This window comes from Uloborus diversus, chromosome 4, assembly GCF_026930045.1.
Source record: "Uloborus diversus isolate 005 chromosome 4, Udiv.v.3.1, whole genome shotgun sequence".
Lineage (NCBI taxonomy): Eukaryota > Metazoa > Arthropoda > Arachnida > Araneae > Uloboridae > Uloborus > Uloborus diversus.
In genome coordinates this window covers 170,273,701-170,298,304 of record NC_072734.1, presented here as the reverse complement: position 1 = coordinate 170,298,304, position 24,604 = coordinate 170,273,701, and the positions used below count along the sequence as shown (strand labels likewise).

The 24,604-nt window shown below is 35.2% G+C and overlaps 1 protein-coding gene across 2 annotated transcripts in view; it reads left to right on the top strand.

Annotated features, from left to right (window-relative positions):
- LOC129221454 (synaptotagmin-4-like) overlaps positions 1 to 24,583 on the top strand; it is an 84,112-nt gene extending 59,529 nt beyond the window's left edge. For both annotated transcript variants that reach the window (XM_054855936.1, XM_054855935.1), the window contains exons 2-5: positions 3,751 to 4,267; positions 9,501 to 9,876; positions 22,307 to 22,430; positions 23,973 to 24,583. In XM_054855936.1, the coding sequence (XP_054711911.1) occupies positions 3,751 to 4,267; positions 9,501 to 9,876; positions 22,307 to 22,430; positions 23,973 to 24,280 (1,325 nt within the window). In that variant the 3' untranslated portion in view covers positions 24,281 to 24,583. The remainder of the gene's footprint in view (positions 1 to 3,750; positions 4,268 to 9,500; positions 9,877 to 22,306; positions 22,431 to 23,972) is intronic.
- Positions 24,584 to 24,604: the final 21 nt, after the last annotated feature.

Here is a 24,604-nt window from a genome sequence, read left to right as displayed (position 1 = left end):
AAAAGGAAGTCATGTGATGCACACATCAGCTCGTTTAAAGCTGGTTTTAGTTTAGCCACTGTTGGTGATATTCAGAGAGTAAACTATTGAATCACATTAAAATTGCCAATAATGGGGAAATGGCATTAAATTGGAGTAAAAGGAAGTCATGTGATGCACACATCAGCTCGTTTAAAGCTGGTTTTAGTTTAGCCACTGTTGGTGATATTCAGAGAGTAAACTATTGAATCACATTAAAATTGCCAATAATGGGGAAATGGCATTAAATTGGAGTAAAAGGAAGTCATGTGATGCACACATCAGCTCGTTTAAAGCTGGTTTTAGTTTAGCCACTGTTGGTGATATTCAGAGAGTAAACTATTGAATCACATTAAAATTGCCAATAATGGGGAAATGGCATTAAAGTGGAGTAAAAGGAAGTCATGTGATGCACACATCAGCACGTTTTTTACCGGAACGCAGGGGAAAAAAAAGCATTGTCGTTGTCGTTTTGCTTTGTCCATATTGATCAATCAATAGGGAGATTTGGGGGGGATTCTCCAGAAGAAGAAGGATTTGATCTTAGAGCAGGGATTAAAATGGAGGGAGCAAGTCCAATCATTGGCTTAGCAAAAGCTGACCCAAAGACCCCAGGTCACGTGACTCAACAACGATGAATGGTTGGCACGTTTTGCGTGAAGCAAACGAAAGAAACCTGATTTCTTCCAATGCTCTGCTTTAAAATCTATCACGCGACTTGGGGTCTTGGTTTCAAGAATGGAAGTCTTCACTCCCTCCATTTTATCTCTTCTCAATGGATTTGATCCTCAATATAGTAGGCGCTGCTTAATGTGATCACTTTGGGAGAAATATAGTTTGATAACAATAACCGAAAACAATCCAGGCGACACAGAATTCTGATTTTTTCAATTAAGAAGCATTTGTTTTTACAACTGCAAAATAAATTGCAATGACTCAACAAAACGCAGTTCAAAATTATGAACTACTAAATTAGTAAAATGAAATGGCTCTGCTTTTTTTTCCCTCCATCGATTAAACCACCCGTCCGATGTCAGTCTTTTTTGCCCATTTAAAGAGCCACCATCTTTTCCAGCACGGTTTCGCTTGTTGCTTAAATTTTCATTTAGCTTCACTTGGTTTTCAACCTCGTCACGATTTTTTAGTAACTTACAAAGTAATAGCTGAAAAATGTTTAGTTTTTCTGCAGCATTCCTATGACTCATCGCGGTTAAATTGTCAAGGCGTTTTAAAATGTCATTTTTTTTCTTTACAGTTTAGCAAAACAATACGTATTTTATAATATTAACGCAAAATATGCATTGTAAAAACAATCTTTTCCCGCAGAATATTGTATTTTTTAAGCTGAACTCAGTGGTCTAATTAAATTCTCAAAATACATATTGGACGAATAAACAAAAAAAAAAAAAAAAAATTGCTAAAAGCATGGCAACTGACTGACATATATTTTTTTTTAATGTCAGTCAGTTATCATGTTTTTATTTAAAAATCATCGAAAATGTATTTCGGGAATCCAATTACACCATTAAATTCAACTTAAAAAATGCATTATTCCAGGCAAAAGATCTTTTGCACTACATATATTTTGCGTTGAAAGTTACAAAATACGTGTTGTTTTGCTTCAAAAATGTCAGTCAGTTACCCGTGATATATAACTTTTAGCCCACGTATACACATATTTTTAATTCATCGTTCAAAGCTGATCTTGGGTCTAAAGAGAATAACTAAACTATTTACTTGCATATAATTCTAATAACCTGTGTTCATTTCAAGTTTAAGGATTATTCAAAAGTTGGCAAGAGTGTGGAATTGGCAGAGGGGTTGTCGACATTCTAAAACCTTATAGTCAATACAACCTACATCTGAATCGAAACGACGTTGATAAAGCAAAAAAGAAATTGATGAATAAAATATTGCAAATGATTGCAATCATTTGGTATTTTGATGCTTTAGCAACGTTATGTCAATCATTTAATATTTTGTGGGAGGCAAAATGTATTACTTTTATTTCTTCATCATTAATTTTATTTTAAAAAGTACTTTTGTCATGTTTTACTGAATATTGAATAGTTTTTTGCTTCTGACATTTAACTTTTAGAAAATACGATTTCAAATGTCCCTTTAGTCAAATTTGACATAACTTTTTAAAGGTAAAGCTGCCCTTAGGGGTGGGGGAAAAGATATATTTGTTTGCCTTAACAATTTCGCAAAATGTCTTTTCCAAGTAGGTCTATTGAATGTATAAAGAAAAACATACACGAAATGAAAAAAAAAAAAAACTCATCTTAAATTCACTAAATTATTCCTTATTTGGTATTTTAAGGAACAAATTACCAATTTTAAGTATTTTCAAACGAAACTTGTACTTATCTTCTAGTCGAAAATAAATCTTTAAAAAGTTCTAAGAAGAGATAGCCAATGATTATATCCTAATTTTAAGCTTTACTGGTACAAAAATTCATCATCCACCAAATAGGGCCAAAAAGGGTCTGAAACACAAAGAAATATGTATTCCTCATTTATCATATTTATTTTTAGAACTAATTTTGCAGCAGGATTTAAATATTCACATTTATTCATCACTTTTTTAACAAGGCATGATGACAGTCACATTTCTGTCTCTTGCAAAACATCATTCAACTGTGTTATTATGTAACATAATCATTATTCATCTCTTCACGAATGAAACACTGAAATACACTCTTAGATCGTTACTATTTTCTAATCTATTAAAGGCTTCACAATCGCAATCTTTTAGCCACTGTTGTTTATTCTCAGGTATTGCTTAAATTCAATAACTGCAAATAGGAATGGTAAAAAAAAATAATTGATTTCTCATTGGAACTTATCCCTTTTATGAAATGAAAAGGTAAAATGCTATAACTAATACTTAACCCTTTTAAATGCAACTCTTGCGTAGATGTCTAGTACAAGGATTGTTTCAAGTACTTTTCCTTTTTTAGGAACGAATCATGTAATTTTTCGGGAGTTAAGGGCCCCCAACACAGCGAGGTTTGTTTAGCTTATAGGTAAATCCAGCCTTGACTGTAGGCAGATATCTCTGTTGGCTGACATATCAATGCGCAATCCTTCCATTTTGCGGATTGCGCATTGATTTGTTGTGGAATAGGAAGAATTAAGTATTGATTTGTCTACTGGTAGAGATGACAGTACATGACCTCTGGGTTGCTGTACTTTTTTAAAGCAACGCAAGTTGAACATTAGTTTCAGAAACTCTACAAAAGCATGAAAATCGTCTAAATGCGGTAGATTTTCTTAATTTTTTGATTTTTTTGCTTTGTTAAAATAATCAGTCTTGGGTCATTCCACGGACTTTTCGTGTTGGAATTATTTTTCAATAGAGATTATTTCCTTGAAAATAAGTTAGGGGATCTAAGACCCGTGTAAAAAGTTAAATTTTGTATTTTTTGGTTCGTTTTTATTTTTGCTTCAAACTTTCAATATCTTAACCCTGCATCTGATTTTGAACATTTTTGCAACTGGAAGTATGCATCTAGGTCTAACGGTTGCGAAAATAAAGGTCTTGTAGGTTAAAACGAAACACCCTGTATAAACCGTCACGGGACAAAGGGTTGACTTTTTCGTAAAATGGCCCTCTTATTTTTTTTCGAGACACAGACTTTTGAGCCATTTAAATTATGTTCACATACATGTAATTTGATGATATGATCATTAAACCAGTTTAAGAAAATTGAACTTTTTTTCTTTCAGTAACCACACCAGCTTTGATCGGAATATGCCTGGGCAGCGCTCTGTTCCTGGTTACTCTAGCAGCAGTCACCTGTTTCTGCTACAGACGCAGATCGTCAGCAGGTGCCTCACAGAAGCTAACCTCAGTGTTAAAGAAAAACCATCACCCGGATAAACCATTAGTTTTGAGAAAGCCGAGCGCCGTCAAGAGCCCCAGCAGCGGATCTGTAGGTGGAGGGCTGAAGAAGAACACTAGTCCGACACTGCAGAAAGTGTCGCCACCAGGAAGCACCAGGACATCCCCCAACGGAGGGGGACACAAATCCCCAACCAGTGCCGAGAAATGCATCGTGAGTTTGACGAATTCTTCTTCCAACCACTCTTCGCGGCAGAACTCTCCGAACATCGAGGACAAGAGCTACATAGATAGCGAAAATGAGAAACTGAAGAACAACCTGAAAAGAGAAGACGTGGAAGACAATAAGGAGAAGGAAGTACTTGTGGAGAAGCAGTGTAAGCTGGGCCAGCTGCATTTCAGGTTAGTGATTTGTTGTCTGTTTTTAGTCACCCAAACTGAATTCTTAATTTAATAACTTCAACTTTCAAATGAAAGAAAATAAGCTTTTCGGATTACGTTATACGTTTCGAAAATTTCTAAAACAAACTAAAAATTTATGTCTGAATTTATTGGATTAAAAAAAAAAGTATTTCACGTTTTGAATAACACTACTGCATAAACAATGAATTTGAAACCCAATTTTTTCGAAGTAACTCTAAGCAAATTTTAAAACCCAATACAGTGAAACCTGTGTAAGTTGACCACTCGCGGTGCAGCACTATGGCGGTCAACTTAGACAGGTGGTCAACTTATAAAGGGCGGTAATATATTTTTTTTTTGTCATTTCTTGCACCATGTATTCATTTTTTGAGGAATTCACCCTTACTCTTTCTGTTCAACTCACTTTCAGTGTTTAACATTATTGAAAGTGAAACAATAATTAAAAATACTATTCAAATAATTTTATTTTTTCCTTGTTTTTAACTATATTAGACACTGTAGGTTTAGAAATTCCACATATGCCAACTAATTTTCTCTAGCTTTCTCCATTTTCAATTAGTTTTAATGTTTCATACTTTTTATTAATCTAAAGTTCAACTAACTTTCTTTTTGAAGCCTTTTTATGTATAGCACAAAGTGTAACAAGCTCGACTCAGTTCATAAAGGCAAAATTAAAATGTCCTATCTCTTAATCCCTTGCACCAGAAACATGTAACTTTACTCATTAGTAGCCCAGATCTGTGTACACGCAGTGTGAGGGGCCCGCGTCCTTAAAAGGGCTAACGGCCCCAGAAACTGAAGAAAAAATAGAAAAAAACTAGCACTAAGACTTATGCACTTTACAAATAGACACTGCTGGCCACTAGAGGGGGGGCGGGGCTACATATTTTGTTGCAGGGGTGGGGGCCCAAAATATAGATCCGGACCAGCTCTTTTTGCACAACTCCTGTGTTGCTACAACATATTGCAACTGAGAGAAAAGATTTTGAACTTTTCTACTGACACCTATTTTCATTGAACAGAATACAGAAAGCTATCTCAAATAGAACAACAAATGAAAAACAAGTTTGGAGAATAAAGAGCAGCATAAGCTTTATGCTGCTGTTTAGTTAGTAAAATGCCTGTCTGTCATCAAAGCATTAAAAACATTCTTGAAAAGCTATCAAATAATAATAATAATAATAACAATAAATAAATAAGTAAATAAATAATAAAATAAAATAATTTTCTGAAGAAAGTTTAAAAAAATAAACCAAGTGGTTAACTTACAAAGGGTTTCTTACAATACTCCAAACCAAATTTGTGTTACATTAGTGGTCAACATAGACAGGTGGTCAAGATAGAGAGGTGGTCAAGTTACAGAGGTTTTCCTTCATTATACGAGATAGGACAAATTCCGTTCCCGACAAAAGTGGTCAACATAGACAGGTGGTCAACTTACAAGGGTGGTCAACTTTACAGGTTTTACTGTATCAGGAAACTTGAAAACTTCATTTCAAATGCACATGACAGTTGGTTCATCATTAGGTAAAGAAAAACCTGAAGAGCACAATTTTAATTGGCGCATATTTCTTGAGCTACTTTATTGTTATGATGTAACTTTGCAATTCATATTATGTTGCAAGACATTTTTTTTTCAATGGAGCTGCTTTAGGCCATGATATGGCAATCACCTGATATGGCAGCCAGTCAATGTGCCACCATTAAGGCGCGGATGTCAGTGGTACAGATAATTTTGACGCCCAGTTTCCCACCAGGTGGTAATCCCCTGGGGACTCGCAAGAAATGATATTCACGAGAAAGATAGACTAGATGCAAAGAATTGCGCCATTTGGCGACCTCAATCACGTGCTTGGCTTGGACAAGAATAAATTGGTGCCAAGCAGTTGGCGAATGCGAATCCTTTATGGTTATTTTTTTTTTTTTTTATTATTCAAAAGGAAATCCACAAAAGTGGCATAGCGGCAATTTTTTTGTTTAATTTCGGTCTATGTATTATTCCGTGAACAGAGTATAGATATCAAAAATGAAATGCGTCATTAGTCGACTTCAATCGCGTAATTGGCTGGGACAAGAACAAAATGGTAGATAAAAATGGTACTGATTTATCTTATTCACATTTTGAGTCCATAGAAAATCCCTCAAAAGTGCACTCATAATGGCAAATCTTCTGGAGACATGTTTGTATGCTTCCGGTCTAATTTTTCCGTGCATAGAGTATAAAAATTTAATTGCTTTAATAAATATCGTTTGGTTATTATAGTAATTCCCATCAAGGTTCCTCCTAATTAGTTCTAAATTTATTTGACCACCATATGTTTTTTCGAATAAATATTTTGTGTAGTGAGTAGAATATAATTAATAACTTAAATCTCAACACCATAAGCCACCAGCCAAAGTCATCAGGGTGGGGGGCAATTTTCTGAGAACTTGAAGTGTGCGCGCTTTTTTCTTTAGTTTTTTTCTCCACCTTTTTCATTTAATTTTCTTTTTCATTCATTTTCTTAACACCTCTTGTCTCGCATTTTATTAGTTTTTCTTCGTGCGTTTGGCATTTTTCTAACAAAATCATAATTGAAATTTCAGCGGGCTATTCCTCTTGAAATTCTACCAATTTAAATTTTTCAAAATAATGCTACAAAAAAAATAAATAATAATAATAATTAAAAAAAAAAACATACATATTGTTAAATGTAACTGTTTTTTTTTTCTTTTTTTAATTTTTTTTTTTTTTTAACGTTCAAAATTGACTGGAAATTTGCTAAACTGCCAACATACTTCTGCATTTATTTCGAGATAAACGTAAAGCATCTGTTAATGTATAGTGTGGCTCTGATAAGTTGGTCCATGACCTTAACATCGTTTGCCTCTTTTTGTGGTAATAGGGAAGGGCAATTGATACTGAGCTGAGATAATTTTGCAGTAAAACCTCGTTTATCCGGCCCCTGTTTATCCGGATCTTCGGTTTATCTTGATCAAATTTGTAGAGTTAAAAAAAATTAATAAATAATAATTTTAAAACATAATAGCAAGAACGGAACAATAAATCCACCAAACATTCGTTTTTTGTTTTTACTGAACGTGCAACTCCTGCATCGAACGTACAATAAAGTCTAGTACTAATATAACAAACAGCATGACGTGCTTTGGAGCGTCATTCCGACACCACTGCAGAGAACTAGAAATGATAAAGAATTTGCAAGGAACGATACTATGTAGATTTGTACTGCCATGTGCAGGTAAACGGCAGTATCTGCAGAAATGAGTTTTCGGGATATATGAAGAAACGCGTTTCGGATTCAATACTAACCATAGGGAAATGTTGGAATTAGACGCCTTTTTCGTGCCTTTTTTTCAGCGGAAACCACATAAGCAAGCAAATACAGTTAAGATAACGTACAATAAATGACAAAAATGGAAAAAAAAAATTAATTTGAATTCTGACCTCTTGAATTCAAATTATGTTTTTCGCAATCACGAGTGTGTGTATGTAGGCGTGTGTGTTTGCGTGTGGGGGGTATGTGTGTTTGTGTGTAGGGGTATGTGTAGGCATGTGTGTTTGTGTCTGTGTGTCGGCATAAGTGTGTGGGTAGTTGCGTGTATGAATGTGTGTGTGAGGAGGTATGTGTATGTGTGTGTAGGCATATGTGTTTGTGTCTGTGTGCAGGCATGAATGTGTGGGTAGTTGTGTGTATGTGTTTGTGTGTATGTGTTTGTGTGTGCGTGTGTAGTTGTGTATGTATGCGCGTGTGTGTAGGACATGAATGCAACCTGGAGACGGCTTTCCCTATAGGAGCAGCATCGTGAGGACCCGGTCGACGGTGACGCTGCAGAGGGTGGCGGTGGGAAAATAAAATGATAGGACATCAAAACAGTCAAATGAAAGCAATAAGCAATCGTGATTGCTCAAAAAAAAAAAAAAAGAAAGAAAAAATTACAGTTACTGCCCTATACCTGCACACGGCAGAGTAACAAAGCACTGTTTTTCTCTACAATAAAGATAAATCTGCTTGTTTAAAAATATGTATTGCTTTTTCCGTTATTATCCGGATTTTCGCTTATCCGGGTCGCCTTTGAACCCCGTTAATCCGTATAAACGAGATTGAACTGCAGTTTTGCGAATGTGTTCCAGTTGGGTTGTTTCTCATTTTTCAAAAAAAAAAAAAAAAAAATTCTGAAAGTACATTGTCGAAAACATGGGGTAGGTTACTTTTTCCTCTTTTTTTTCACGTACTTTCTTTCTTAAAAAAAATTACTCTTAAACGACTTTCAGTCGCTGTTTTCATTTTCGTTACCGACTTCACAAGTGAAAAAGTCGCTAGAATTGCCAGAACGAAGTTTCAGGACATTGTCGAACTTCGCCAAATGAGTATTTTATTTAACCAACAATTCTCGTTCGTCTAATAACTGCTCGCAATGAAAAAATCACCAAAAAAAGGCGATCTTGCCAAAAAAGACAACCACACGATGAAATATCTTGTTTTAGAAATTTTACATTTAAAGCAACTAATTAAAACCATATTTTGGGAAAATAAAAATATTTTTGGCTCCATGTTATTTCTTTTTTTTTTGCTTATTCTATCGATTTCAATGACTAAAACTAGTACTTTTGACTGAAGGAAACGCCCCATTCAAATCCGCACACACTAAGGTAGGTACGGGTAATAAGGCCTACCTAAGGGATATATATTTCAAATAAAGTAAAAACTATGTATCCGAATCAACAAATTGTAATATTAATTAAACATAGAGATCAATTACTACTAGAAAATTTGGTAGCCTTATTAGCCGTTGATATCGTGTACAAAGAAGTATACAAAAGTACAATAATTGGTTTACAGATATAATTCAGACATCAAAGATCGATAGAAGCATTGACAACATAAAACTGGAGCGCAAAACTATATCTAAAAGTGCAATATTTAAAAAAAATATTCAATGTTCAGTCGGACGATTTTTTATTATTCGTGTTGCACAACCGCTCCGCGCAAACAAATCGCTTCGCACTGGTCGCAACATGTCGCGACCTGTATGAAGAGCCATCTATGAGCATTAACTACCTTCGAGGGGGTCCTGGAGTGGATACGAACATTTTAAATTGTATTTTTATTGTTTATATCTTATAAGTCGACAGGCCTTAATATCCGCACCTACTTTAGATCGCATTTCAAAACCATCAAACTTTTGCAAATAACCAAAACTCCATTTCCAGGCTAAAATACAACGCAGAAAAGCTCTCTCTTCAAGTGACCATCGTCCGCTGCTGCGATCTTCCGGCGAAGGACAGCAACAACGGCTCTTCTGACCCCTACGTGAAACTTCAGCTCCTACCAGAGAAGCAGCACAAAGTGAAAACCAGGGTGCTTCGCAAAACGTTGGACCCGGTGTACGACGAAGATTTCACGTTTTACGGCATAAACCCAAACCAGCTGCAAGCCACTACATTGCACTTCGTAGTCCTCAGCTTCGACAGGTATTCGAGGGATGACGTCATTGGAGAAGTCATATGCCCCCTGTCCAGCGTGGATTTAGAAGAATTGGCAAAGCAGTTAGAGCTGGCCAAAGAAATTACCCCAAGAAATCTCAAAGTAAGAAATTTTTAAATAATTTTTGCTATTATAAGTGCGTTATCTTATCAATAAAAGTCAAATTTAAGAACCGAACTTTTGATCTATTGCTCAAAAGTTCTGGACTAGTCACCAGTGTAGAAAACTCATGATTTTTAATGGGTAAGCTTTGTAGTTGAGATGCATAAGAGAAAATAATCACTGCAAAGCTTACCCATGAAAAATCATGACTTTTTTTTAAAACGCTCCCAAATTTTCCTGCATGGCTGGAGAAACAAATTTAAGTTTGACAGATCTTATGCTTTGAGTAGTATTGCGTAAGAGATGAGCACTTCGCATGTCTGCGCTCAGTCGGACAAAGTCAGAGAAGGGTTAACACAGGCCCTTCATTTAGAGGGGTCAGGAGGAGCAATTTCCAAATGGCTTTGCGAAGTTAATGCCAGAAGACAGCTAATGCTCTGGCGTGCTCAACTAGAGGGCGTCATGGTGCAGACTGCGCCATTGAAATTTTTAGGGGGAGGAGTTGTTTTGAGGGGTATTTTTCTCTTTTTTAGGGAGTTCTTGCTTTTGGGGGGGGGGTCTTCGCGATTTTAAGGGGGTGCGCCTTTGCTCGAGGGAGGGGGGCACCCCCTTCTAATGCTAATGCATGAATTACATTTTGAAGGGGGTGGATTTTGCTGTTTTTAAACATAATATGCATTGAAAGTGTACCCTTTGACTCCCACCCCCCTTGGCAATTTCCAAATAATGGGCTTGGATGATACTGAATGAATTGGGGTTTAAGCTGAATCATCACTTTGATAGTTCTAGTTCAGTTTCCTCCAAAATGCTTTACACTTACTGTATTTCAAATCGTTCCAAGCATAAATTCAAACTCTGTTTCGAAAAGCCAAACAAAAATAATCCCTTTGATCTCCGGGAGAAAAACCAAACCTGCTACTTCTGCCGTTTTTCTTTCGGTATCTAACATTTTTTTTTCTCTTTTATTTTACGATCACGGAATTCTCTGAAAGTTATAATCAAATTAAAAAACATAGAGGTCGCTTTATGTTTCTAAAATTGCTTCTGAAAAGTGCAAGACATATTCTATCATCTCGTTTCCTTTGACTTCCTAAAGTCTTATCGCACCCGAACAAATAAAAAAAAACTAACATTAATAGCTCATGAAATGCATATAATGAAATATTTATTAAGAAAACCCAAAGTTTTGCTTATAAATATACAAAAATGAAACTTTTACGGTGATTTAGAATAGAAAATAATTGCTTCTAGATGTTCAAAGCGGATACACTTGGTTGAGTTCACAACCCATCCATTCTCTTAAATATACATTGCCAACAAAACGAAAAAGAACAATCTTGAAACTCTTCTGTCTTCGTATTCCACGAGATCAGATTGTTGGTTTTCGCACAAAAGGATCAACTAACGATCGTTACACGCTGATTAATCATCACTTGGTTACTATGGAAACAGCTAAAATGTCAGAAAGATGATAAAGCAGCTTCGAAGAACATCTTTGAAGTTTGCGATTTCTCGCTTCTTGATTTAATTTATTACGCCGCAAGCATTCCTAACTTCCCTTTAGAAGAAAAATTAATTCATGCAACCGTGTTCAAAGTTGAATTGCATTTCTAGTCACAACACACAACAACTTTGAAAATGATAACTTGAATGATTGTCTAGTGAAGGGGCACCAATTTTTACCAGGATCTGGGAAGCACTTTCGCTTTATTTTGATCGGGACCTGCACTTTGCATAAATTTCCAGGATACATGTGTCAGTGTCTTTTTGGGAGCTATCCATAAATGAATCGATTGTTTCAGAAAAGGCGTAAGTCCCATTTTTAACCCTCGACACACAAAGGAAGGGGGTTATAAGTTTGACGTGTCTGTGTATCTGTGTGTCTGTCTGTGGCTGTGGCACTCTAGCGCCTAAACGGATGGACCGATTTTGAAAAAAAAAATGTTCTAAAGGAGAGTTGATCGAGAGTGTTCTTAGCTAGGTTGCATCTTCGGATGACATTAATTAACGAAGATATTAATTAAAAACCTCTAAAAGGTTTTTCGCGATTTTTAAAGTGAAAACACAGTCAAAAAATTTAAAATTTAATACCAAAATAAAAAGAATTTTTTTCCGCGTCTGATCGAATGTGTTTGGAACTTCCATGTTTCATAGAATTCGAATTATAACGTTTTTTGAAGCAGATTTCAATAACGGCTAAGCCACTATTCACGCGATTGATAACCGAATTCATTGTTGGCTGACAAAGAAATTAAATGCAATGATTTAAAATTTTCATCTGTTGCCAGTTTCTATTTGTTAACAAATAAAATACATGTAATTGATTTTCAATAAGGCTTTGAAAGGATTTTAAATTTTCCCTCTTGATTCTACAGTTGCGAGTCAATCGGGGGGTGTTAAAATTTTTAATTTTATCGTTGCATGTAAACAGGTTTAAAACAAACAAATGAGTAATTTTTAAGAAGCCAAAAAATCTGTTATTACTCGACTACGGCGAAGCCAAAAGAAAGGGTTATGATTTTAGCAGTCTATGTATGTTTGTTTTTCTGGTATGTTCCACCGTAGCGCCTAAGCTATTCATCCGAGCTTGATGAAAGGGTGTCAATTGAAATGTTATTATAGCCCGGGTAACATAAGCTGCATTTTAACTGACTTCAACAACAGCGGGTGACATTTAAAAAAAAATTTCTATTTTAGGAGTCATTGAAATTAGGTATGTTCCACCGTAGCACCTAAAATATTTATCCGATTCTTATGAATAAGGTGTTAATCGATTCGTTATTACGGTCCGAGTAAAACTGACTACATTTTAACCGACTTCAACAATAGGAGGATTCGATTTTACCTTGTAAATCTCCATTTTAACCTTTTATGGCGCGGGTTTAAATAACATTATTAATAACCCGACAAAGGGAACAAAAAATAAAAAACAAGTTTGGTGTTGATTACTATTATAGTCTTAGATCAATCTTTGATAATTAAAATTTTTTGTCAGTTTGATATAATATCAATAAATTAAATTTACCATTCTTGTATATCAAACTAAAATGCTTGCTTGTTAAGTGTGTATTACTCACGCTATTATTTTGTTGTCCATCACAGGTTAAAACGAAAAATATTAAAATGAAAAAAAAAAAAAAAAAAAAAAAAAAAATTAAAAAATTGAAACCCAACTACAGAAAAAACACTAAAAGGTAAGAAACAAGATAGGTGCTGTTTGATATCATCGTCTTATTGAATCAACAAATCATTTGATATGACAGGTATTCCTATATTTATTGAAATCCTCTGTCACGTTCACATTAATATAACATTATGATTCAATTCAGATGCCGTTGTCATGCGTTGTCAAATGCAGTTTTTTTAAAAATTAATTTTATTATTTTTTATTTTTTCAACGCACGACTACGGCATTTGAATTGAATTATAATATTATTAATGTGAAAGTGACAGAAGATTTCAATACAACTAAATAAATAGGAATATCTAACCCATCAAATGACTTGTTTTACACAATAAAACGATGATATCAAACAGTACCTACCTTGTTTTTTATCTTTAAGTGTTTTTTTTTTTTTTGCCGACGTCGGGTTTCAGTTTTTAAAACTTTTTTTTTTTACATTTTAAAGCTCCTGTTAATGTAATTTGATGTCTTTTTGATATATTTGACGAATTACTGTTCTTTTTGACGGATCTTTTACTGGAATTTAAAAGTGTGTGTGCACATTTTAATTCCTTAAAAATTCTTCCATTATTAATTATTCTTCCATTTAAATTTTAAAGAAAATTATTAATTTACTTTGGGTGGGGGGGGGGATAATTTATTCAAGGACTCTCTACACGGGCATTGCAGTGCAGATATGGTAATCTACATATTGCGATCTGTAATAGAGAAAAACCCACGGACATCTTGATCAGTAAATATTTCAGCAATTTATTCTAATAATAACAGCTGAAGTAGGGCTACCCATGTGGGGGGCGGGGGGGGGGCAGACTTTGCCATTGAAATTTTTAATGAAGTTATTTTAAACGGATTTTAGTCTCCTTAATAAGATGCACCTTTTATTTTCATGGGGGGAAGGGTAAAATTAAAGACGGCATCGGTTTTTTTTTGGGGGGGGGGGGAGGGGGCACTTGGACCTATATCTTTATTTCAAGTTTACTTTCGGTTTTCTACGAAAAACGATGTTTCCCAAAAAACCAGAAATCCTAAAATATGCTACCCCAATTCCGCAACCGATGTTTAATAAGTCATATTAAATAAAATATCGGATCTTGAACGAAAAAGATATAACCCCGCTAGTATCGATACCATTTCAAAAGAAAAGGCACACAGTACTTCCTTAAAAGCAAACACACAAGTGTCGATATCGAAAGACATGCTTTACTTCTGAAGATCGAAACTAACACAATATCGAAAGTCTTTGAATTACGGAATTATTCACTCAATCAGAGCGAGCGTCTCTTCGATGGCACAATGCAGCAAGTGGATTCTCTTGCGGCAACCCTGGTTTTAAACAAGTGCGGTGCTGCGTTCCACAAAACTTTTGTAGCGCCAAAACTGGCAAGATACAATGTTTTTCTTTCTGAAAACACGAAAAAACTTGCAAATTTTGCTCCTAATCAGAACAACGGAAAAACATGAAAATCCTTAAAATTTCTGGGAAATCTGGAAGAGTTGCCAGGGTTGCCAAGCCTGATCCACTCATTAAGCACACAGGATTACGAATGAGTATGTATTTTCAAGTCATTATTTCAAGTAGCTTTTAGTTTAGTCCGGTCCGACGATATATCGGACGCATTGAAATTTGAATATAGTAACCACGGTAGTAAAAATATATTGATATATTACGATATATCGGTATATCGCCCAGCCCTAATGTGTACCCTCTGTCCCCTTCCCCTCTTAAAAAAAATACGAAATGACGGAACTGACAAAAGTCGTATCTACTTTTTATCAAAATTAAGTTACGTATTGTCACCAGGTGGTTCTTTGTAACATATTTTATTTCAATGGTACACTGCTTTATGGTTATTTTTTGAATGGGTAGTAGTGGACTAATATTTCTGCGAGGGTGGCTCTTGAATCAAGAAAAAGGAGGTGCAAAACATAAATCAGCAAGCATTCAGTTCGAGCTCAGCAGCACTTTCGTGCTTATCACGGAAGAAGATCACTCAGTACCAACAATCGAGTTCAGAAGTCATGAACTCTGTAAAACTTGTTTCACTACTGTGGCAGTGTCTATACGGAAAAAACAACCGAAACTCTGTAAAACTTGTTTTATCGCCGTCGCAGTGTCAGCACAGAAAAAAAAACTGCACCTCGTCTGCGCGCTAGGGTGTGCCGAAGAATACTTCTTTATCTCGATGATCGGTAGTGTGGGAAAAGTGCCATCGGTAAAGCGAAGTGCACATAAAAAATTTGATTTTTTTTTGGACAATTCCTTGATTTGCCGCAATGGTGTTGTTTCCTTCAGTCAAAAGTAGTACTTTTTGTCACTGAAATTGATAGAATAAGCAAAAAAAATAAAAATAAAAAACATGGACCCAGAAAATACTTTTATTTTCCCAGCAGTTATTTTCTAATCAATTTTTTTAAATGTCCGATTTTTCAAACAAGGCGTGGTCTTGATGACGTCACAAATGATGCTTTTTGGCGCATCTTTCTACCACGTTTCCACGTTATGATAATCAAGAAGCGAATTAAAATTGCGCTCTACGCTTGCAAACAACCGTATCGTTGCCAATACACGTGAGTAAAGATGCGAATTAAATATTTTGCACTGTGAATAGCAACACTGAATGGCATTTCATCATTTGTGATGTCATCGGCAGAAGCCGTAGACAATGAAAGTACACCGATTTAAGTAATTTTTTAAAAGTATTAAACTTAAACAAATTATTTAAAAAATGATCAAATCCTATGTTTTTCTCTTTCAGAAAAAAATACTTTTAAAATTTTGGAAACGACCCCATTGCGTTGAAGTTTCGAGCAAATGCTGTTTTTTGATACTATGGTGTTCGAATTAATTAGGACAAAGATCTTTTTTCAGGGACTTTCAACTTGGTTGCCAGATAGCTCCAGTGGGTTCCCACTAGCAATTCTGTCTGTCTTAATGTCATCTGGATGTCAGTTTTAACGGCTTAAAACTAGTGTAGATGAGAAATTGAGAACATTGAAAATTCTTTAGTTTGTTTCTGTGAGAGGAGAAAGTTTGTTTGAAGCAACTTCACCTCTAAGTTCAATATTTATTTTTGTTTTAAATTTCCTTGTAGGAGCTAATGTTAAGTTAATGAACTGTTCAAAATTGAACGACAAATTGTTCAAATCAAAAACTGAAACATGGGAATAATGTGTCCTCACCGAGATCTTTCGAACAAAAAACAAATTTGTTCGAATCGGACTATTCACTCAAAAGTTATTAAGGGGGGGGGGGGGGGAACAAACAGATCGACAGACATTTTCCCCCATCTCAATACCCTACTTTCCAATTTCTAATTTTTCGATATTTATTTAATTCTTTTATTTATTTCTGACATTTTTTTTCTTTTTTGTTGTTGTTTTTGTTTTTCACGATATTTTAAAGATGTATTAAGCTTTCTTTCTTGCTTTTTCTCTGACTTTTACCGGGAAAGTAGGCTAAAAAAGGGAATGTTTTGCGGCTTTTATTGTTTTGAAAACAAGCGGTTTAAAAAGTAGGAAATTGTAATATAATAAACACAATTACAATAAAAAATGTCTGATGCATGAAAAATTTCGTTTTTGCGATTTTCGTAAAGGATTAATTTTTGCTATCGTGATTTTTTTTTCAAAGCGTTTGTTTTTGCTTCTTCGATTTTTGTTGGCTCTTGTTTTTATTATGAATAAACGTTTGTAAATTGCTGCTTTACAATTTCCTGTAGCATTACTACATAACTTTTTTTTTTTGAAAACGAGAGCTAATTTCCATGAGATCGGAAATAGCGAGAATCCGGCGTTTCTAGCGCTTCTTGTGCAGCTAACGTTTTACTGTTGTCTTTAATTAACGGTCACATAATGTGAAATTACGCCAACATGTATCAGCACTTGTTTCTTTAGTGTCCATTTGAAAAGGCTGGACTAAAGTCTGGACAGCATGTTTTTAATTTTCTTGGGGGAGAGAGAGAGTTCGTACTCTCCTCCGGAAATTTTTAGAAAAAGAAAACTCCTGAAACGAAATTTCAGACTCTTCGTTGATGTTATAGAAAAAGGGTAATAGGAAAATTTCCCCGATTTTTCACTTTTTCTACGTGTAATTTTAAAGGTAGTGCAACGTTCCCTAATGCCCCCCCCCCCCCGCAAGATCCTTCATTTCAAAATTTACTAGGTGGGGGACAAAGGATTTGTGTTCAATGCATTTAGTAGGGGGAAAACAACACAACACGCACAAAAATGCCTAGTTTAATTATGCTTCTAAAAATCCAACCGAAGGAGGGAGGGGGAGGGCGTCGATTGACCTCCCATGATCACCAAAATGACCACAGAGACCCTACATAAATGCTATTTAAAAAAGGGAGACTATTTTAGAAACTATTTTCTGCATCTGCCGGCTATTTAGGTGACTATATTTTACATCTCAGAAGCAACTATTTTTAGTTACAGAACTCAGTAAAAGCTCTAAAATAGTCAAAGAAAAATGCTATCGAAGAGACATTATGCTGTTACTACCCCGCCCTTCTCATTAAAAGTGTCCAGATATGGCTTACTTAAATTATGTTAACTCTAACTAAACAAGAAGTAAATTCTATTCCGAAAGGTCATTATTGTGACGTCTTTACCTTTTTTTGAATGAAGTGTCAAATTGAATAAACAAAACGTTTTTTGCTTTATCTGTGCGTTGTTATACTCCTACGCCAAAGATTTTGTTCTCGCGTATATTCGTGGAAAAGTGTTGAGTGGAAACAAAGGGGTTCTAGAATAGTTAAATATTTTTTGTGAGCGTTAAATCCAGCGAAATTGAAAATAAATCCGCATCGTTACCTTTCTAAAGATATTTTGAATCAAAAAAGTCAAAGAATTGAATGAGTTTCGTTTAATATGACTCAAGAAGATATTTCTTTCAAAAAACTGAAAGCTGTGGTTTACACAAAACTCATTTTCTCTTGGATAAAAACAAATTCTAATTTTCTAATTACGCAAAATAAAAAGTGAAAGAAAGCTGGATATTTTTTTTTCTGTTATTGAGGTTTTTTAAGATAGCTTTTTTGAAAAAAATATTCGGTTAGATAAATTTCCATTCTCAAAAAGAAGCAATGAGAACTATTCCATTGTTACATTTAATGCCTGAACTAAGAAATTTAAATTGGTTATTCAAATAAAACTTAATATGCATATTTTTTAAATTTAATCTTTATATTTTTCTTACCGCTGCCATACACTGGACTCTTAGGCACTGATAAATAAAAGGATACGAAAACTTCATGAAGTAATTGATACGTAGAACTTCTTTTATTTGAATCAAATTTATTGCTTTTTCAAAAAAATTTTGATGACGTAGATAATTTTAAATTATGACAGCATGAAAACAAAACATCTGTTTTTTATTTCGATCGTCAACGCTATGGGTGTTAAACAAAAGACAAGGGACTAATTCATTGTTAAGAAATTGTGTGAAAACTTAAATATTTTTTTATGTTTTGTAAGCAATTCTAAGTAATTTTAATACAAAACGTCCTTTTTTACAGTAATGAAGAGTAACAAAAGTTTTTTTTGGATGTCTTTTCATCCATCAGCTCACTCCTTTTGCATTGAAAAAGGCGTTCCTTATAACGCCGAAACACGTGTATACAGTAATCTGCCAGTTTTGTGCAGTAAAACATTGTTACTTTTAATTTTACTCTAAATGATGTAGATTTTTTAACATGATAAATGTAAAGCTAATGCAATTTCTCAGAAACTTTCGTGCGAATTCATTCTGCTTTAAAAAAAAAAAAAAAAAAAAAAGTTTTTCTTTCGTATTTTTCACACCCAAATAATTTGATCCACACGATTGATCTGTTTGCACTTTTTACATTTCGCCGGCAATAAACTTATTTTAGTCTTGATAGCCTTTCTTGCAAGCGCGTCATTTCGAATATACTCAATGTTAAAAAAAACATCAAAAACCACGCCCAGTTGCAAGCGAATACATTAATTTTCCAAAGTCAGGGGCCAATTGACCACCTCTTTTAACCCGCGTACTAGCAAAAACATTGAAAAAAAAATTTCCCGAACAGATGTTTTTCTTTTCCTTTTTTTTAAAACACAAAACTTATTTAAATTATAGTTTCTTAAACACCTAATATATTTTTTTTCTTGACAAAGGAAACAACTACTGGGCGTGGCGTTGAAGAGCGGTTACTTAAATGTAAGCAAAAGTATTTATTGTAATTATTATACATAAGTAAATAAACCTCCTTTCAGAAAATCATTTAAAAGAAAAATACGAAATGTAATCACGAATTTAACGCACCAACTGTCGCATAAATGTTTTTTTTTTTTTTTTTGAATAAGGAAGGTTTTTTAACATGTTTACTGGTAAAAAATCTGAGAAGACAGGTCGAATTTTTCCGTGGACGATGCTAGCCCACCGCACAGTGGGGCGAAAACGCCAAAAAGCGCTTAAAAATGTTTTTAAACCACTCTCGCTTTCTTGTTTACCCAGGCATGTTATTATGGAGTTTTTTCGATTTGTTTGGGCTCAGGGTCCAAAGTTCGCAGGTTTACGCAGCTATAATTCCTTTTCAGGATCTTTCTACAGACCATTTATGACTAATTAATATTAATTTCTAAGAGGACATAAGAGGACATTTTTTTGTAGAGTGTTTTGAAAAAAATAACTTTGAATTCCCAATTTTTCGGTGCTGATCAAAACCGATTTTCGGTTTGAGAATTCGATTACTCATTTTTTTTCGTCTATTACTATCTTTGGACACGAGAGAAATTAAATATACCCGCCTTAATAAGAAACAAAAATTGTAGACTGCTTAAAAAAGCTATTTTTGCAAATTCCCGCACTCATGGTTCTTCAACTTTCTAAAGGCTAACTTCATCTTTGTAGTGGACGAAGGGCTCTGAAATTCCAGTTCTGATTGCCTAAGAGGTAGGCCTGTGCAAATTTATTAATCCTCAATTAGTTTAATATAGGAAAAAAAAACATTTATAAGCGCTTTTTGGCGTTTTCGCCCCACTGCACCGTACCAACAATCAACTCCACTGACTTTGAGAAATCAATGTATTTACTAAAACATGGGCGTCCGTGGTTTGTGTATTTTTTTGAAAAATAATACGCATTGAGTATTTGACCCTCCTCGAAATTTTTGAAATGATGGGCTTTTGTTTGGATCTCTCGGTGCATCAACTTACAGTTCATCGTCAAGAATACTTCAAACAAACTGGTCACAGTGCAGATAGGCTCCAATATTGTAAGGCAAGGCGTAAATTTAAGTATTTGGTACGGATTCAGAAAAGAGAGTTGGAGCAAAGACTGGCAGATAACATAAACAGGAAGCCCAAGAGGTTTTTTGCATACGCTAATTCGGGGAAAGTTCGAAATAGTCATATTGGGCCACTGGTTGATGAGCACGGAATTTTAATTCAGGACGATAGTGATATTGCCAATGTTCTTAATAACTTTTTTTCGAGTGTTTTTAACGATAACTGTGTCTCAACAGTTGACACCAACAAGACACAAGCTATAGTACAGCTTGAGGACTTTGTATTTTCCAGGGATGACGTTTTACTTCATTTGAAAAAAATTAAAGAGACTGAGGCTCCGGGACCAGATAATATTTATCCAAAAATTTTAGTTGAATGTGCAGAGGAATTAGCAGATGTAATTGCAAATATTTTCAATGCGTCTTATAGCTCGGGTACAGTGCCAGAGGACTGGAAGCTGGCTAACATTACACCGCTCTTCAAGAAAGGGTCTAAAGGGAGTGCGGGAAATTATAGACCTGTGAGTCTAACTTCGGTGGTTTGCAAAATTTTTGAAACATTGATAAAAATTTAGATAGTAAATTTTTTACAGACTAATAATCTATCGACTAGTTTTCAGTACGATTTCAGGAAAGGTAAATCTTGTGCAACTAATTTATTACATTTCTATGACAAAGTTACCATGGCTTTGGATAATAAGAAACCTGTAGATGTTGTTTACATTGATTTTCAAAAAGCTTTCGATAAGGTACCGCATGTTGCTCTACTTAGCAAATTAGCTGACATAGAAATAGGAGGGAAAACTTTTGGGTAAAAAACTGGCTGACCGGAAGGAAACAAAGGGTAGTTGTAAGTGAAAATTATTCTAATTGGAGTGAGGTTTTAAGCGGGGTTCCTCGAGGATCAGTGTTAGGGCCTGTTTTGTTCATTGTTTTTATGAACGATATTCATAAAAATATTTCTGGGAATATGAATTGTTTTGCTGATGATGTCAAAGTTATGAGGAGTGTAGAAAATGAAGAACAAGCAAATCAGCTGCAAGAGGATCTAGATCATATTACGGAGTGGGCTGATAAATGGGGTGTGGCTGTTAATGTTGGGAAATGTCAAGTGATACACTTAGGGCATGGAAATAAGTGTACAAGTTATTATTTGTAAGGTTCAGTCATTAGTCAGGCAGAAAAAGTTACTGATCTGGGCGTCTTAATAAGTCAGGATTTAAAGTTTGGCCAACAGTGCAGCATAGCTAGTAACAAAGCCAATAAGATGCTTGGGTTTATCAATAGATCTATTTCAAACAAATCTAAAGAAGTGCTTCTGCCCTTATATAGAAGTTTGGTAAGACCTCATTTGGAGTATGCTGTTCAGTTTTGGTCTCCTTATCTTAAGAAAGATATTAATGTATTGGAAAGGGTTCAAAGGCTACAAGGTTAATAAATGGACTTTCTCATTTAGACTGTGATTCCAGGCTTAGAAGGCTAAAAATGTACAGTCTTGAGCAAAGAAGAGAACGAGGGGACATGATTCAGTTGTTTAAATTTATTAAAATGAAAGATGTGACGGGGCTGAAGTTTAGCACTGAAAACAGGACAAGGGGTCATTGTTTTAAGCTATTTAAATCTCAGGCTAACATGGATATTAGGAAAAATTATTATTTTAGCAGGGTAGTGGAACCTTGGAACAGCTTACCATAAGAGGTGGTAATGAGCAAGGGAGTAGATAGTTTTAAGAGAGCCATTGATCTTCACTGGGGATTGTAAATTGACTAGGACCAGTCTAGCTGGGCCCAGAGCCTGTTGCTGGTCGTCACTTTTGTATTTGTATTTGTAAATCAATTTTTCCTCTTTTCATCAGTAAAATTTATATCTTGATGTGTCACTGACGAAAATAGGCGATATTTTTCTCTTACCTTCGTTGTAAATCCTGTCTGTCATCAAATATGTCAGTTGCAAAATTATGTGATTATTTATCTATGACAACATTCGTATCTTCCAGATTCGCTACCAAGGTAGGGGTGAGCTTCTAGTATCTCTCTGTTATCAACCAGCAGCTAACAGGCTCACAGTTGTAGTTTTGAAAGCTCGTAACCTACCGAAAATGGACTTCGCTGGCCTATGTGGTAAGTACGAAAAATTCAAATCTATGACTATTTTTCATATCACTGCGCGTGAAAGAAGAGAGGAAGATAATCTAGGCAGTTATACACAGGGGCGGACTGGCCCGCCAATGCGACCTCTGTGAACCTTCGTTTTTTTTTCATCCTAAAACCTGTGTGCTTTTTTTTTTCTTTTTTTGCGACCTCAAACCTGTGTGCCTTTTTTTTTTCTTTTTGCGCCCTCGAACATCTGCACCCCCAAATTTGTGTGCCCTCGGAGTTTTTTCTGCGTCCTTGAATCTGTTCAACTCTTTTTCTTTTCGCGCCCTCGAGCCTGTGCGACTTCAGTTTCTTTTTCTTTTTGCGCTCTCAATCAGAACCTTTTTTTTTTTTTTTTTGCCCTCGAACCTGTGCGCCTTCTGTTTTTCTTTCTCTTATTTTGCTCCCTCCTCTCGAACTTTTTTTTTTCATTTCATTTTATTTTATTTGCGCCGTCAAACGTGCGAACCTGAGAGCTTTTTTTTTAAAAAAATTTTGTGCCCTCAAACCTGAGCTCCTTTGGTTTCTCTTTTACACCCTCGAGCCACGCGCCTTCGTTTGTTTTTATTTTATTTGCGTACTTGAACGTGTGTGCTTTCGTTTTCCTTCCTTTTTCTTTTTGCGCACTCTTACCTATGTGTTTTTTTTTTCCTCTCTCTCAAACCTGTGCACCTTCGTGGTTTTTTTTTTTTTTGCGCGCTTTGGGAGTCAAGGTTAACGCCCTCTTTGGGGATATCCGGCTCCTTCCTTCGTGCATCCCGAGCCGGGGGACACTCGCGGTGGATTTAAAAGTTATGAAAGATCTATACTTCAATTGTGAAAAATTTCCCAATGTATATGTTAAATTGAATTTAACTGATCAAATTGCAACCAATATGGAACATAAGTTGTGGAGCTTGTTCAATTACATTTGCGCTAATAGCAAAGTTTTTATTTTTTTGGGGGGGAAGGAGGGGAGGGGAGAGTTACAAATGTGATAGGAACGCCACTGCCGCATCGAGTTACAAAATTTGCATTACTCCACAAAAATTTGCTGCACTGAGATGCTATATGCTACAAAAAGGTGGTGTCAACAACTCCAAATAGAGGAACGTGCAGTGACGTTCTTATCACTTTTTCTGTGGGTATACTCTTAATAATCCACTATGCACAATATGTGTATGCAATCATATACATAATGGGCCATTCCACGAAAATTCAACCCTTTGCAAAGCACGTGACGCGGTTCAGATATTTCATTAAAAAGTAATAATTTTAAAAGGTAACGATGAAGTTTTTTGTTAACACTTAAGTTTGTAATTTGTTAAGCAGAAAAAAATTTTCATTAATATTTTAAAGTATTATTTTTAACGCGGGACAAACTGTCCATTTTCAATGGAAAGGTCCTAATATGTCTAAAAAATGTTTGAGGGTATACTTCACATATGGAGTGTACCCTATGGTAACATGGGATCATTTCTTTTATGCAGTTAAATGCAATAGCAGTTATCACGGACCTTATAATTAGTTCCTTTTTTATAATTTCAGATCCGTATGTAAAGATTTACCTTCTGTACAACAACCAAAGGATCGCTAAAAAGAAAACCCATGTAAAGAAACGCACCACCAACCCAGTCTTCAACGAGTCTTTCGTGTTCGAGGTCCCTTACAATGAAGGCCTGGAGAATATTAGCCTGGAGTTCCTGGTTCTGGACTGGGATCGAGTCACTAAAAACGAAGTCATAGGAAGGCTCGAGCTGGGGCCCAAAACCGGGGGCCCCGCACAGCAGCATTGGCACGAAGTGCGCAATGCCCCACGTCGCCAGATCGCAGAGTGGCACAAGCTGAAAGAATGAGTTAAGATAGGATGTATATGTGTATATATGTAAGATGTAAGTGGTGCACTTTTGGCCTTACTCCTTTTGGATGAACTTATTCGGAAGGTTCTCGGTTGGGTAACGAAAATTATTTTTGGATCAATTCTGATTTTTAAAATTGGTTAGAATTAGACTTTCAGCAGAAGTTAATGGGTTAAGACAGCAAATGGAATTGTTAAATAGGTTACCAAAATAAAATCTTTTTTCATTCTCATAGAAGTTTGAAGCATAAAAGAGATTATATTAACTTTTAATTAGAAGTAAAAAAAAAAAAAAGAAAAATATTAGATTCAGAGTTTAATG